Genomic DNA, 17337 nt, shown 5'->3' with positions numbered 1-17337 from the left:
GCATGGCTGCAGATTATGTTTCCAACACAGAGCATGAGCCACTCCCCAAGCCTAGAAAGATTTTCTTACCATTCCCTCATTTGAAGCACTCTTGGAGAAGAAAGGAGGGAAGTATTTTCTTGCTTCTGCTTTGTTTCCAGCAGAAAGCAGAGCTGTTCAGAGCACAGGTGATGCAGATCTAGTGCCCGATTCTCACTGCAATGGAAATCAGATGTGTGCTGCTGGCCTTGATGGAAATTAGTACCAAAAATCTGGCATTAGTGAGCAGAGGAGCTGCCCGTGACCTGCTCTCCACCAGCCCCTACAGATACTTTACAGAGGCAAGTCTTGTGAAAGCAGACAGAAATAATTTTGATTACATTTTGGTTGACTATGCTTGTGAGTGTGTACACATGTGTATACAGGGAGGGGTTATATAAAGACCAGGGCAGACTACAAATGGGAGCTGTTCTTTCCAAATTTTATACATTACTTGAGTCACAAAATATTAACTGCACCCAACCCAGTGAACTCCCTTCCCTCTTTGTTCATATTCACTCTAGTGTATCCATCATTTTTGATTCTCTGCTGATTTCCATTGTTGGGGCTTATTTTCTGTGACTTGAGAACCTGAAATTACACTATACATCTTTGTAGTTCATTGAACTAACCAGCATTTATTTTAATTTAGTAAGGAAACATTTGGCTGGGTGTGACCAAATAAATACTGTGTCTAAACCAACAGAAATATACTTTGCACAAGGCTATAAACCTGTCTCAGAGCTCTAATGATATTGCAAGTCAATGAAGCTTCAGTGTTCTCATTAACATGATTCCATCAGACCTCTATGTTGCATATTATTAATTTTAAACAATAGATTGTAATATAATTTATAGCACTGTGGGGCAACAGGCTGGATCCTGGTAGTAATCCAACCTTTTAGGTTGATAATGGCTTTAGCACTGACCTAATATTGAAAGGTGAACATGTACAGAGGGCATCAGACCTAATTATAAATAGGAAAACAGTCTGCATCACTCAAGACAAAACTTTCCTTGAGAGCAAAGGGCACAGTTCTTGTCACAAGATTATGAAGAGTTTTGCTGCTAATTTTGACACAAAAAAGCAATCAAAAGCTTTGTTTTAAAGAAATACGCTAACACACCTTTGTCACCTCTTGAAATTTAATTTTTGTTACGAAAGGAATAAAATACAGAACACCTAATGTTAATCTGGGTACCTACACTTTAACTCAATTTGGAAGCAGGAACAAGCATAGAATTATGAAGAAAAAGCAAGCCTTCAAAATCTCCGTGGAAATATGCTAAACTGATGACATTGTTCCTCTCCATGGCTTGCTGATGCATGAGAGTGAACACAACCAGTTTCTGCTACGGACAGCAGCTCCCAGTCCCTCAGCACCTCGCCGAGCACTCAGAGCCTCGTGATCCACTCTCCAGGTGGGGGGGACACAGAAGAAATGTGTTTAACCCAAGCAGGAGTCACTTCTCGTGAAAGGCAGCACAAAATCATTTCCTGATTTAAAGGCATTCTCATCCTCAAAGTGTGCCTTAGTATTGCTTATACATATTGTCTAACTCAGTCTTTTGTGCTGTATCTAGAAATACAGTACAGCAGTTACAGCAGTAGTAACGTAATTAGTATTTTCACTGGCTAAATTACAGCGCTGGCTGCAGAATAAAGCATAGTAGCATCAATATTATCAGTTAAGTATTATACAAAAATAACATCAATAGTTTTAGTATAGTCACAAGATATAATAGTTTTCTCTTTCTCCATAATCCCTTTAAATTGTGTCAGATGAGGAAACTCGCAAAATCCACTGACTTTTAGTTCAACTCTAATTCTAAAATCAGCATCTCCAAGATTTCCTAGGTAAATTTTTATAGGTTCTTGAACAATATTTCTTTCTGAATATGGTATTAGCTATAAAGAACTTAAGTTCTGCTGCATCCGTCTCATATGAATTTAATTTTCCCAGCACTTCTGTAAGTTAACAAAGGAGTAGAACAGATACTTCACAGATGAAGATGATGAATCATAGGGATCTGTAATAATTATCTAAGACCATAAAAGCAATCCTATGTTAGTGCAAGAAGTGGAACCGCTGGCTTTGCAATCCAGTCCTACTCCATATTTCCTTTCTCCCCTGGTCACAAAGGGAGAGCTAAAATTCCAACAACCAAGATACTGGAAACCAAGCAGCCATTAAGGAAGAGATTGAGGCAAGCACGCTTTCACAGATTCCTCACACAGTGAGACAATTGTCTGCCACCCCTACATACCCAGAAATCAGAGGACTCCAATTTATAACAAAGTTGAATGCATCCCATGGCATTTTCCATGCCTAAAACTCCCCTTCGGCCAAGCTAATTTACAACCCCCTAGACCAAATCAAGAACACTTGAAGATCTACTCACACTCCATCCACTTCCTAATTGCAGTAACTTTATGCTTTACTTCACAAAATGAGATTCATTTCCTCTACTAGTTCCATTCAACTCCTTCAACATTTTGTTCATTTGTTTGTTAAGATGCAGATCTCCAGCAGATTGATCACTTCAGATGAGACAAAGCAATGCCTTGGTAAATCCCTCTGGACATGCAGAACATATTATATGCACAAGAGTTGAACTCCTTGAATTTCCCCTTTTCAGATCCTCTAGGTTTCCAGTCATTCAGATAAAGAATGGAGCTTTTGTAGGCCAGTTAATCCATCCACTGAATGAAATACGGTAAAAGTTCTACACATCCACATGTTCTTTCAAGGCTCTGGTTTACATCTGTAGATGTAATAATAACTGTAGTAATGCAGACAAAAATCATGGCTCGGGCCCTTAGAGAAGATCTTTAGAGACTTGAGTTGAAAAGTCCCAATGCTGCAGTCAAAGGAACAGGCAAAATTATTTAAGGGCTTACATTTATTTCTGCCAAAGCACTGGCTTAATTTTCTTTGTGTGTCTTAATAAGCCACCTCTGTGAGAGGGACTCTTACTTGAAATGCCTGTACGTCCTAAGCTTCAAAGTAGGCACCATTGAGTGGGAAACCGAGACAAACATTCAAAGGCAGTGTAAGGCCCAAGCTGCAAAATGAGCCTGTTGTTCATCTTCTCTAGCACCACAGTCACACACTAGCATGAAAACAGAATTTGAATGAATTAAAATGCAAATCTACATTTTATTATATGAAATTGAGACAAATGATACACACTTGAAGCCTGCCAGAGTAGCTATTACAAACATTAATATAGTTTTAGAAGATGACTTAAACCAAACGAGATGATGGAATAGAAACACTGCAGAAACACCTTGTGAAACACTACAGGAAAAAAGCAACTCTTGCCATAGTTACATTAGTAAAACACAAATTAGCAATAATTCTGCTGTAAAGGGCCAGATCTGTCTTGTGCAGACATGTACCTCCAGGGAAGCCTTCTGCCACAAGGTGTTTGTGCAAGGCAGGGACGCAGCCTGCCAGCAAAGAACAACTGCGGGGGTCTCAAACTACGTGGGAGAAGACTTTGCACTGACGCAGCTTAATGGGATGTGGCATCGTCCAAGAGTCCTGCAACAAGAGGCCAAACAGCCACTGGCCTAGGCCAGAGCTGCCCAGTGGATGTAAAGATGTATTTATGCTAGGTCTGATTTAGATTGTACTCTACACAATCAGATCGCTTTGAAGGTTTGCCTTGTGCAATCATTTCCTTTGTCAGGAATCAGAAAAAGACTGTGAAAAGACTGTGAACAAATTGTTTAGGCATTGAAATTTAACCCTGTGGAATCCTTACAGTGTAGCACAGTGTGACACAGCAGGAGCACATTTGTCAGGGGACTGAAGCCTCTTTGCTCTCCCTGCACAAAACATATACATTAGCATTGTGTGGGGTGGGTGTGCTCCCGAGCACACGAGGCAGCTATGGGGACGCACAGCTCCATGTCTCTGCTGCCTCCCATCTGCACGCAGCCCTCTGCACCACTTCTGCTCTGTCAGGGAAAACAGAGGCTTCAGATCCTTCGAGACTGTCTCAAAGCCCTTCCATTGCATTTTGTTTCAGAGATTGTACAAGATTTGATTTTTAAATATCCGTAATGCACATGAGAAAATTACTCTTAACAACAATCTTGTTAAGAGTCCCAAAGTTTTTCCACTAGTGTCCTAGCATTCAGAATATAAACACTAAAACCAAAAAGGCATTTGGTAGAAGCTAGTCAGTTCCAAGGCTTTTCACTTAGCTGTGAGCTAAGGAAAGAACTCAGCTGGTGTGGATTCTATACCAACATTCATGACACCAACAGTTTCTGTCTCAGTCTCCATACAGTAAGGTACTGTGCATCCCCTGCTCCTCCTGAAAAGCAGAGTCTGAGAGCACCAACTACTTCACAGCAGGAGCACAGCCCTCTGTAGAAATAAATTTTAACACAGGATAGCCCACCAATGTTTCTGTGAACTGTTGAAAACTATGCTGAAAAGAATTTTTAAAAAATAGTAATTCGGAATTTGGCAAAGAAAAGCCACTCTAAATAATTTCCAACTGCAATCAGTCTTTGCTCCTGCTTTATAAGTAATAGATGAGACTATCCTTCTTTTATAAACCCATTCAGTTATGTTTAAAAAAGTAGACAAGTTTCTCTCCTGGGGAGGTTTTCAAATATTGTCTTTCCTTGTGGCTTCCAGTATTTTGATATCCCATTCCAGAAATATTGTTTAATAGTCTTTGGGGGAAAAAAAAAAGAAATTAAAAAAACCGCACACCCCAAACTGCTGCATACGAGAAAATGAAAAATGGTTAGAACAAAAAATGGTAAATGACAGTTACATATTAGGGAAGACTAGAGGGTTGTTTGTTGTGTGATACACCAGAGGAGTAAGCAGAATGTAAAAGTCTTTTCACTCTCCACAAGAAGGTAAAAATAGTTTCAGGATGTTCTACAGATGGGAAAGAGCTCATACCTCTATGTCAATGTAATCTGCAGCTTCAAGACTTAAGTTCCAAATGTGTTTCAACTCAACTCTTCAGCTATTTCAGTTCTTGAAGGACAAGTCCCAAAGCCACCTTAGTCCCATCACTCCAATCAGTGCGACCTAAGTGTGCTCAGATTTCCTCTGAATGTGCTCAGAACTTTGCTAACAGTGTTCCTGCAGCCACACAAATGTGCTGCTGACCCCCATGGAGCCAAAACTCCTGCAGTCCTTCCCTTTGTGTTCCACAAAAGTTCTGACTTCACTCTGTCCTTCTCAAGTGGAACAACAACGCACAGGCCAAACAGCATATTGCTCCTTTCCTCCACAGCAAATCCTGCCTCAATTAGGAGGACTTCTGCAGAAGATTTACTATCTACCAGGCCAGGATCACCACACTATCATATCATGCAGAATTCAGCCCTTGTATCATCTTCAGATCTGATTGTTTCTTTCTTTAGCTGCTACTAACATGTTTGGAGATGTAAAATCACAACATTTTACCTCCTCAAAGGTAGCAGTAGGAGATACCTCAGTGCAGAAAAAACACCATAATTAGAAAAAGCACAGGGGCCAGCTTTTTCCACCCTCATCAAGCTTGGGAAGCTTTAAACAACATGCAAAGGCAAAAGGGGAAAATGGCAATAGTACTGAGAAGGCTAAAATTTGAATGAGATAACAAATCTTTCTTGTGGAAGGAAAAGGAACTGATTCTAAAAAAGCTTCTGTGATAAATCATCCCTCTTGCATGAAATTCCATTCATAAATGTGGGAATATCTGGTAGTAATGCTAAAGAAAAACAAAAGGGAACAAAAACTTAGCAACAAACAAGTTTATAAAGAACAAAATAAAGCTTGCTGGAATTTCTGAGCTTTTTCAGTAGTTCAAACAGTAGAAGGAGATTTGAGAATCAAGCAAGGCTTTCAACAGCTGTATTTGTATTACAGTCATAAAGGCATAAATGTGAAATGCAGCTCTAATAAAAGACTGAAGTTTATAAAACTGGTTGGTATTTTTCCACCCTTTCCAGAAGTATCTCAGAATATCCAGGGGAATAATACCTGAAAGAGAAACATTTTGTTTGTGTGTTAGACTACAAGGCATGTTCTGTGCAAAGTAATGAAACACTATGCATATTTCTACTGATCGGGAAAAAAATCCTAGCATTAAACACCAGTCAAGGAATTCTACAGTTACTCCCCTACAATGTTTTAACAACCTGCATTTCAACTTACATTATCATTTATACTTGGAAGTCAGGTTTTTAAAAATATATTTAGCTTCTTTTAGGGCATGGAGGTAAGTGGCTACATTTTAGACAGGTTCAGCTTCAGCTGCCATAAGCACTGTCTTTACTAAGAAATGTAGATGTTGAGTTCTTTTGAAATTATGGCCTTTAATAAAAAAGCATGAGTTTACACAGAACTGCGGGCTGCCAAATGACAATAGTTCACTGCTGTTTGTCAGACATAAGCACACACCCCAAAACTCACGTGCAGTCTAAATCCGTGTGAGGGACACTGATTCTGGAACAAAAAAAATTGTCATGGTGACCTTCTCTCTCTAATGCCACTCAAGGATGGACATTATCCAGAAGTTCTCATTAGAGTAGGACTCTATGGTGCAATTATTGTCCTGCTGTTATTCAACTGGTTTTCCACAATAGACCAACTACATGCATCCAATATGCAAGCATCAAAGCTGAATTTAGTTCTTGTTTTACAGGTTAAAGGATATCTGAAATTTAATACCGTATTATTCTAAAAACATACATCTCAGTATATTTCTTGTTTTGCAGGCACGTAGATTGCCACTTCTGAGCCCTGAAAGCTTCAACTATAAAGAGAGAGGAACACACCTCCATGTAATGTAGGCCTAAAATATACTAAAAAAAAATCCCCAATGCTTTCCCTTAAAGGAAGATCCATTTATCTTGTTGATTTTCATTTTCATGATAATTTCTGCATAATTCAACTCTTTTTAAACCTCACATTACTTCTCTGATTGTAAAGATAACTTTCCAATGCATTACTGTATTCAGCCCACAAACAGACTAAAATAACAGGTCTCCAGGAAAAACCCAGAGCTGGATTCTATCACAGCTGCTGTGCCTCAGGCAGCACAACCAACATCAGGCAGTAGCACAGACAGGCAAGCAGGAGATGCTCAAAGGGGCCTTTTTCTTTATTACATCCTAGGCTAGATGAGTAACCTTTTTTCATTTACAGGGGTGAAAAAATAGCTATAACAAAGAAACAGTATTAATATCCAAAAAGGCATAAGCAAACATCCTCTTTCCCTCTGAAGTACTAGCTGCAGAATAAATTTTCTTTGACTTTGCTTCTACCCATTTGACAGCCACTGGCTTTTCTTTGTGGAGACAAACAGGGCTACATTTTGTGTGACTTAGTTTGTAGCTACTATTGGCTGAAGAACTCTGCTGCTATAATTAAAATTCATGATGCAGATTTTCAGAGCCTGTAGAGGGAGTACATGAGTACAACATCCTTCTGATGTGTTGATGGAGTGAAGGACTGGTAAATGGATATCTAGAATCTAGGAGGGCATTTCTCTCATTATTACAATTTAGGATGGTGACATTTTGACTGTAAGCTATTTAATAGTGTTTCTGTATTCATTAAGGGCAAAGTTCAACTTGGTGCAGACAGCTGGTGTATGGTCCTTTTATATAACACTTAAGCCTCATGATGAGGCTCAGGGAGGAAGGGCAGCTGTGGGCAGACCAACTGTGCAGGAGAGCCGCTGGACCCTCTGTACATCAGAGGAAGTTTCAAAGGAGCCTCTGAATATACTAGTTCAGACACGTTATTAGGAAAGTCAAGGATGCAACCAAAGATTCACCAATACCTGTATTTTGGAGCCTAAGTAATCCACAAATAAGTTACCAAAATAAACTAAATTTCCCACAGACATTCATAAATATGAGTGGTTGTACTGAAGACTCAGAGTCCATCTGGGCAGTGCAGGACTGACTTTTCTTCACACTTTCCTGCAAGAGCCTGATTATTTGGGCTTTGTCTACAGACAAAGAAATTTGATTCCAAATACAAAAAGAGAAAGTGTTCTAATGTGTCCAAAGGTTGTGTAACCACTGGGGCAATTAACCAAATGTTATGCTTTGGTTTTATTAAAACCAAAATTCACAGAGGAGTTAAATTACTATTTTAAATCCTTCCTTTGTGTTGTTCCTGTGAAAAACATCTAACAATGTTATAAATAGGAATTCTTTAGATTTCATTTTCCCTACCTTACTATTTCCTCTGGATAGCAATTGTTAATAGTGTTGATATATTCCTGAAGAAGTGACCCAGGTTCTGCTTTTATTTCCTGAACCTTTTTAAGTCCACCAGTTGTTACAAAGAGACGACGTGCTTTACTGTCATGTGGTAACACCTACACACAGAATAGTACATTAAAAAAAATTCGTTTGAAGGAATCTGTATGCCACTAGATTCAAATACTGCTTATTTGTTTTTAATTCAGAGGACAGATAAAATGGAAAATCAGAGAAACAAAATCTGTAATGACAACTGTATTGTAACACCCCATTGTATAGGGAAAAAAACCATAAACCAGCCCTTTATGATAACAACATAATTTAACATGTACTTTAAAACATAACATACATAAAATAATGAATTTAATATTTATCCTTACATAAATAATATTTCTTGTATTATTCCTACAGTGACAATAAGATTGTGGAGAATAAATAGATAATAAAAACAGAACACTAACATGGAATAACAACAGCATCTGTTCCACTTAAACCAAGTTATTCAGGTCTTTTATGTCAGTTCCCATAGTTTAATTGTAGAGCTGAATTTTATATCATTATAATGATCTAGTATAGATTAGTGCATGAAAACAATACTGAGAATTGTTGCAAGTGAACAATACAGCCTTGAAGCATTACATGCTACTATTAAATTTCTAGATATTAAAATCCTTTAACACACTGTAGCCATGGAAGCCTTTTACAAACACACACACAAAGCAAAAATGTGAAGTTTCTGCAGCCAAAGGGGATGAGAAGCAGAAATGATCAGACAATAACATTCTGTGCTCCCTGAGTGATGCCAATACGCAGCTCTGTCCAGAGGACTGGAGGGAGGGAGAGAGGGAGGGATGAAGGGAGGGAGGCGGGGGCTGGGCCAGGCAAGCGAGAATGACAGCATGTAGTCCATAGGCCCATAGGGCTGCAATATTATTCAAAAAAAAAAGAGAGAGAGAGAGATAGAGAAAGACGGAAAGATAATGCAAGATGTCAGCTGCATCTACAGCAAAACCAGATGCATTTAAAACCAACTCTGAGATTTACAGATTATGAAGGCAAAAGCATTTTGTAAGCTTCCACACTGGTCAGACTTTAAGCCATAAGTGTGACAGTATTTCAGTGTAAAACAAGAGCCTCAAATGAGGAAGGGAGTGCCTAAAAGGATGAAGAAAAAGAACAAGATTTCTTCCATGCATACAGGCAAACAACCTTCATTTCTGTGGTCCCTCTAGGCTGTACAAAATCAACAGACAGGTAAAGAAAAAGCAGGAGAGCACAGAGACTTCTCTCTATTATATACTCCACAGAAGTGTCAGGAGCAACTGTGATCTTTTCGTTGTGGGAACTGAACAGACGTCTGTTTTCACATATCTCCCACAACAAGAACTGCCAAGAAGAAACTAGCAAGGAGACAGGATATGGCCCTTTCCCTGCCTTCCTCCTCCACACTGTGACTTCCAGGCTGGATAAGACAGCAGAAAACTCTATTGGAAGGGGCCCTAAAGAGAGAGAGCACCTCTGAGACACAGTCCCTTCCCCTAGTCCAACCTGAGACAGCACAGAACTGCACAAATCCTGAAAATGCTAATGCTAAAATGCACAGTCCAGCATGAAAAACAAATAGCACCCCATTTTGAAGCACAGCTTGGAAATAAGGCTTTTACTGTGCTATAAATAAGCCCTCAGAAGTAATAGACCACAGCTCTAAGAATAGGAAATTCCCAAGCTATGGTACAGGAAAGAAAAATGCTTTTACTACAGAGAACTTCATTTTAAAAGTATACTTCAGAAGAGCAAATGCCAGACAAGTATAGTTCAATAACACATAGGCAAAGGAGAAAAACAAAACAAAACAAAATATCAGCTAATATGAAGGGCATAAAGCCATTTCAATAGCAAGCAATGTTCAAATATACCCTGGGTAACCAATTGCTATGCACTTGGCTCATTAATAGCTCCAGTCAGCATGGAGAAGCAAAACGGATTGGATTCTGTGCAAATCTCCACTCTTTGTACAGAATTAGCAATAAGACAGAACAAATTCAACTGTGGCAACATAATCAGGAATCTGCACTACCAACAGCAGGGCTTCCAGATCTGTCATAATCAGAACTGAGTATCAAGAGTGTTTTATTTGGCCATTTCCACAAAGAACATCTCACCAATGGAACTTGGTATACCCTGCTAACAGGTTACACTGCAGAGTATTGCACAAAACAGTCCATAGTTGAACAGGATTCCCAACACATGCTGAACATGACAGACACTGCAGATGTCCCAATTAGTTAGCAATTACTTACAAATTTTAAATATTTTTATTAAATTGTATCACTTTTACATGCTGTGTTCAAATCAACAATGTAATTAACAACTAACTTTCAAAACTTTGAGAGGGATGAGAAAAGATTTGGAATTTTTACACTTGCTTGAGACTGAAAATTAATCGGGATAAAAAGAATGAAGCCTTTATATTATTGTAAAATACCTGACTTAAGTCACTCCTGTACAGACAGCTTGTACTTTATCTAAAACAGATGTGACTGGGATTTATGTGATACATTGGCTCAGCGAAAATATTTGCACATGAGTTAATATTCCACTTAATCTCAAGAGGCAAGGAAGAAAAAAACACCTTGCTTTTAAGAAACTGTTTTTCCAGTCTTAGCATGAATTATAACAGATTCCAAATGAAACAGTATCCAGCTGTATCAGACAAAAGAACAGGATCCAAACTGCTTTTGAAGAGGATGCTTGAGCACCCTGAGAAAACAATAACACCTTTAGAGCGACTTCTTCTTTGGAAAGATAGCTTCCTTGCTAAATGGGAAACAACTAACAAATTACACACCAAGCAGCGCCTTTTCTTACCTTACTAAACTGCCCAATAATATGCTTCATAATATTGGGAGGAGCCTCATGAAGCAATGGTTCAAGTGCTGGAAGATACGTGCATTTCTGAAGAATGTTCTTTAAGGCTTTCTTAGTCTATTGAAATGCAAAATAAAATTTCTCTAGTAAGACATCAATGAAAACAACAAGAATTCATATATATATATATATATCTTTATGAAGTCTGATCAAAAAAGCAAATTGATCAGAATTTTCAATGAGCAATTTCTGAATAGAAACTATGGTATCTATCAGGTCACTTAATGAAGAATCAATTTTCTACTTAGATTTATTAAACCTCAAAACCTACAGTGCATTATATTCTTATTGTGTTATCTACAGTCAAAGTAATGGCAATTTTCCTTTGACTATAATGAGCTGGAGTAGACCCTTTAGGTAAATTGAAGTACTCTAATATAATAAGAAAGTTAAATCAAAACACATTTTAAAAGATTGTATTTTAGAAGTGGCTTACTAGGAGAGGCTGCTGGTCTGGGATAGCAAAGTGCAGTACTGTCCAGGCAGGGGGGAAAAGAGAGAGTGAAACAATTGTGCATTGCTGCATATTTCTGAAAACAAACTCAATGTTGATCGATACAAGCAGTAGTGACCTTCTTGAACAAGATTACAGGTACAGCTAATTTGGTTTCAGTATTTTTGGGACCACTAGAAATTACTATATGAAAGTTACTTTACAGATCTGGAATGTGATATTTCAGTGGAATGTGCAGAAGCATAATGCAACATGGGAGATCATACCCTGTCCTATTACACTCTTCAGCTGGTTCACTTACTGTTGCTAAAAAGCACACTTTACTAAACTGCAACTCCACTAGCTCCCACACAAGGAAAGGCCCTAAACATGGGCAGTTGCGTGTTTTAAAGAGCAGAGCCTTGATTAGCTGTTACAGTTTTATTACAATAATAAAAATGTAAGCAAAATTTCTAAAAGGACTACAATATTTTCTACAAGAGCTTATACTTGCAAAAAAAGAAGTAGATAATTAGAAACGAGTCACAAGAAATTACAGCATTTACGGGTCTATGCAACTCTGATCTAAACTGGGAAAAAAATAAGGAATTAGACTGCGGTGGCTATAGCATATGATTGGGTATACACCATATGCACATGCATTAGGACCAGCCAGTCCCCTAATAAATGACACAGCCTTCAGACACCCTGCACCCAGGAAAGCTGTGACTTGGTGAGCATCAATAAAAACACATATAATTTAGTCGTTTTTAAGCACTTAAACCTCTTGATTACAATTAATATACCATACTGCAAATACTACAAATATACTTGCTTTCATTTTAAGATCTTCTGAGCTGCGTGTGTCCACATAGATATCGAGCAGTGTGGGCAGCACGTTTGCTACTGCAACATGACGTGCATGCTCAGCAGTATGTCTTCCAATCTGTCCCAAGGCCCAAGCAGCTGCTGCCTTAATATGATCTTCATGTTCTTCTATCAAGCAGACACATAGTGGTGGTATTCCCTGTAGCATTAATCAAAAGCACAACCTTTACAAATGTAGACCAGGGAATGACAATGCGAAGCAGATACAGATAGTTAGAAAATGTTTCTCTATTTACACCCTTCTTCTTAAAAAAGCTGTAAGAGAATGCATGCTAGCGGTGTCATATTTTTACATCATCATGATTAGCAAGAATTTTTAATAAATCTTAATAGATACAGTTAAAGAGAAACAGATTCAATGTTGTAAGTCAGAAGGCAGTTTGAAAAAAATGCAAATTTAAGGTATAAAAAGAATACACAACATAGTTCAGACTGTACTGAGTAAAGGTTGCAGATTTCTCAGACTGAAAATAAAAGAATTTGTGCTTATAATTCTATGAAATCAGTTTAAGACCAGAAGGGCTCAATCACTGAGTCTTTCTTTTTTATTACCCAAAGCACTAAATTTCAACTTATCAACCTCTTCTTGAGTCCAGTAGTTTATGTTTGACTAATCCAATCACTTCCAGAAAGGTTTCAACTCATAATTTGCAGGCATCAAGAGATGGAGATCTCACATCCAGCTCTTACTAAAGTTGTTCTGGTTCAGGGTCTTTATACTTTCTCAACAACTACTTAGGAGCTGGTATTTTATGCCAAAACACTCCAATAGGAAACATTTCATGCTACTTTATGTAAGGCAAGGCTACTAAACCTTTATCCCAAAAACCTTTTCCTCCATCCCATGAATCCTTCTTTAGTCTTTTCTGCACAGTTCTCTGCTTTGTTGTTTTGGTTTTTTTTCCCAAGAGCCTTTTCAAATACAGACAGTAGAACTATATATATTACTACCACTGATAGATTAACTCCTCTTTTCCAATAATGCTTCATCTTCTATTCTTTCATACCACAAAGGACTAAATTGTTGCAGGTTTTTTTGCCACTGCATTACAGCAGAAGACCACAATGAAGTGTTTGTCCAGTATGATTCCAAAAATCATTGTTCAAAATTCATCCTTTCTAGGTTAGAGTACCATGGAATGGAGCTATCACTTTACATCGTAACATCATCAGCGTCTAACTGCATGTGGTTATGGTTCCAGATTACCAAGCCCTGTCCCCAGCACTATGAACTGCTCCACAAGCTTAGCTTCCTCTGAAGCAGTTTTTTTTAATGGGTTTTGGGTTTATTCAGGTTTATTATTATTTCTTTTGTGGATCATTCATTAACATATTTAATTTCATCAAAGTTTGCCCAGATCCCTATAGCAGCTCTCATGGCAGTTCCACTCAGTTATTACAGGAATCACTATTACTCTTCAAAAATTTAACACTTAGGGGCTTCTTCTAGAACTTAATCCTGGTTTCATCCCACTTAAAACACTCAACAGGAGGAGCGTATTTGCTCTAGGCATCCCTGAAAGTGGAAAGACAGACACATCCAGAGAAGAAGGGCCTCCAGAGAGGGAAAGAAAAAAGCATCTATTTCTTTAGTTTTAAAATACAGAGGAGCATTTTTTTGATCACTCCTACTTTCCTTGCATACTATATTACGTTATGTGGTAGCACCTGTCATTTTTCAACTTGCATTTCTACTAGAAGACACTTCCGTTCCTCTGTTTATATTGTTTTGTTGTTTCCACTTATACAGTATATTTTAAATGACTGACATAGTGTGAAAATGGGTCAAAAATGTTTGTGAAATAATTTCCTTCCTTCTGTCATTAGTTAGCATTACTCACATCAGACTACTATGCCAGGCACTAACTTCACCTATTACAAACATAGCAAATTCTCCCTCTCCAATATCATTGCCCAGCAGAATTTATTTAAACCTGAAAATGTTTAAATGTTTAATTTTACTCATTTGAAATGTCACTTGCACAACTGAATCAAACCACACTACATTAGAAACTGAGGTCTTTCCAAGTCTGAAGACTGCTGTTGCAAGATACTCTAGCAGTACTAGCAGAGTCATGCTAGTACAATGAAGAACATGCCATTAAACATAGTTGTTTCAAAGAAGGTTTTGACGTAGCCACAAATACACATTTTAAGGGGAAGCAGACTACAGAAATTCAGTGTCTTATTTTCTGTACCCATGCAATTGCAACACAGAAAAATCATGCACTGTAGTACCAACTAGGGTATTTTGTAAAAGGTTCAACACCATAAAGACACCCTGTTATCAGGTTACCACATAATTTCACTCATAGCAAGCAGCAATACGAGGAGAAAGTGCATTCATCAAGAGCAAGTATATAATCCTGTCACAAAATACATTCTCTGCCTATGTTAATTTGTATCTGTACCACAGAATACTGCTGAAGAACCATACGAAGACAACAAAGTAATAGCTAACCTTGGAGACAATCACTGCCATTGACAGGTTCTCCGAATGAGCCGCCACATAACCAAGTGTCATGATGCCAGGCAGTCTGACAGTCCCTCTGCCGCTGCCAATACAATCAATCACAGCAGCAACTCCGCCTGAATTTACTATAAGCTGTGAAAGCTGAAAAGATAAACAGAAGAGATTAGATACTGTGAAGTATCAACAGGCATAAAGTACTACATCAGAGTAGTCTTTTAATGTATCGCTGCTGATTTACAAAATAAAGATAGAATAAGAGCAATGTATCATACAGACTGTTGGGAACTAAGTGCAGCATGAAGTTTTCAGAATGAAGCTAATTTGCCACTGTGTTTTTGAATGACTTTACTTCAAGGAAATCAGGGTTCTGAACTCTTGATTCTGTATAGCATTGAATGACATATTCTCAACTCCATCATCACACGCCAGAGAATGTGCAAATGACAGCCTATCAAAAATGATCTTGAAGATGCACCTACTGAGCCAGATACTGTTTCATCCTAGTGCTCCCTCATTCCCAAGCTAACATCCTATGTTCTGTGCAGGAACAGAGGGAAAGGCCCATTCCTCCTCTTACCTGCATTCTAAATTACCTCTGTGACATAAAATCCTTTGTGGATCCTCACACTGAGGCATGAAGCCAAGGACAACTATTCTGGATGTGCAAAACCGACTTGGGCTGCACCACTCCGCCATGTTAGCATGCTCTGAGGGAAGTGTCTAGGAAACACACTTGATGGGCAATGGAGTCTGCCCCAGAATGCCAAATTACACAGCCATGCTTGTAAGCTATGCAACATGGGTTTTTTCCAAAAGGAAACTTCTCACGTCAGTTGAGGGACAGCAGTAGAATATGTATGATATCAATAATGCATAGAAATTAAAATTATTTCTTAGTAGTATTATTATTTTCTTCCACATTTTTAGGTATATCCCATTCTCCCTACAGATTCCAAAGCAAAAGGTACATGTTCTTAAAAGTCAAAATTAAATTAACAAAACTGAGGCACATGAATTCCCAATCCAGTTGATTTCTATAAATATGAAATCCACCTTTGTCTTAGAGCCTTTAAAAGGGGATTATTTTCTTCATGAAACAGCCAGATTAAATTTTCAGTTATTACTTAGGAAAATCTGTTCACATGATTGTGAATTACAGCCCGTGGCAACCAAGTCCTACGTCCGGACACAGCCATGTGCACCTGCATGTGCAGAGCTCCTGCCGCGTCCCTCAGCGCTCGCTCTAAGTCCCTCTGATGCTGACCTTCACGGGAATTTTACTGCATTTACAGATAGAGAGCCAAGATTGAGAACCCATGAGTCTCAACTGACAGCCAAGTCCTCTAGAAATATCATTTGCCAGCCTGTCTCCGCTGCAACACGTGTTGCTTGAATAGAGCTGCCCAGAGATGGACAGTCATCTCTGTCACTCTGAAGTCAGACACGGACTGTGACCTTCCATTGGGAGTCACCAAGATCCTTCCTACTGCTCCTTCGGAGAGCTGCTAGCACAGCCAGTTCCTCTTGCATGGAAGATCTGGTGCTAGCAGCTCTTCTGACTTTACCTCTCTGGCTTCTGACTCTAGGGCACCCTTTGATAATGATAATTTCTTCACTTCTTTGAGGAAGTGAAGTTGCATTGCCCATGAGGTACAGAGAGAAAGCAGGAAATGTGCCAAGACTGTAAACTTTTATCACCAGTTTAAAGAGTGGCAGGCTGAAAAAACTGCACAACATTCATGTTTACTCAGTTGTTAAGTTAGTACCATGATTTTGAAATGACTATGCTCAGCATTAGTGTGTTCCACAAATACACGGCTTATATTTCATTCCAAAGTCATATTAAGAGCCTTTTAATTATCTCTGTGGTCTGGCAGATTAACATAGTTATAATCATACGGTTTTCCTATTTATTTTGTATTGGCTTTGCCAAACATCCCCACCTTCCTATAGGCAAAAACACTCTAAATGCTCAAATTACAAACTCAAGTTACCATCAAGTTAATAATAAATAAAGAGAATTTTTGACCTGCGCTGTCATTGGAAAAATAATTAAAACGTGATCCCAGTACCCCTGAAGATTTTTAAAAAGACACACACCATCTATTATTGTTAAAGCATGATCTTGCAATTTATTAGCTGGTATCATGACTTCTGTGAGGCTTTTCTCATAAGATTTTTAATATCTAGGACTGACAGTACTGTCAGCCTAGAACTCCCCCTCTGTGCTGATATCTCATAGAATGAAGTAGCTAGGTATACATTTTATGACTCCCAGTTTCCTAACCCAATTCATATTCAATACACATCTCATAATATCAGCAAGCATTTCCATATTTTCCAATGAACATGCCA

The 17337-nt window shown here is 38.4% G+C and overlaps 1 protein-coding gene across 5 annotated transcripts in view; it reads right to left on the bottom strand.

Annotated features, from left to right (window-relative positions):
• SPAG6 (sperm associated antigen 6) overlaps nucleotides 1-17337 on the bottom strand; it is a 48109-nt gene that overhangs the window by 7909 nt on the left and 22863 nt on the right. For 2 of the 5 annotated variants that reach the window (XM_042043531.1, XM_042043533.1), the window contains 4 exons: nucleotides 14971-15123; nucleotides 12457-12648; nucleotides 11129-11245; nucleotides 8231-8376 (listed from right to left, as the gene is read on the bottom strand). In XM_042043531.1, coding sequence (XP_041899465.1) covers nucleotides 8231-8376; nucleotides 11129-11245; nucleotides 12457-12648; nucleotides 14971-15123 — 608 coding nt within the window. Of the gene's footprint in view, nucleotides 1-3155; nucleotides 6024-8230; nucleotides 8377-8417; nucleotides 9760-11128; nucleotides 11246-12456; nucleotides 12649-14970; nucleotides 15124-17337 lie in introns of those variants that run through there. The other 3 variants (XM_042043532.1, XM_042043535.1, XM_042043534.1) reach the window with 3 other exon arrangements.

Source organism: Corvus kubaryi, unplaced genomic scaffold (genome assembly GCF_017639235.1).
Source record: "Corvus kubaryi isolate FWS band 111438036 unplaced genomic scaffold, C.kubaryi_AGA036_p1.0 37398, whole genome shotgun sequence".
Classification (NCBI taxonomy): domain Eukaryota; kingdom Metazoa; phylum Chordata; class Aves; order Passeriformes; family Corvidae; genus Corvus; species Corvus kubaryi.
Note: the sequence above shows the minus strand (reverse complement) of the source record. Positions and strands in the feature narration are given on the sequence as shown.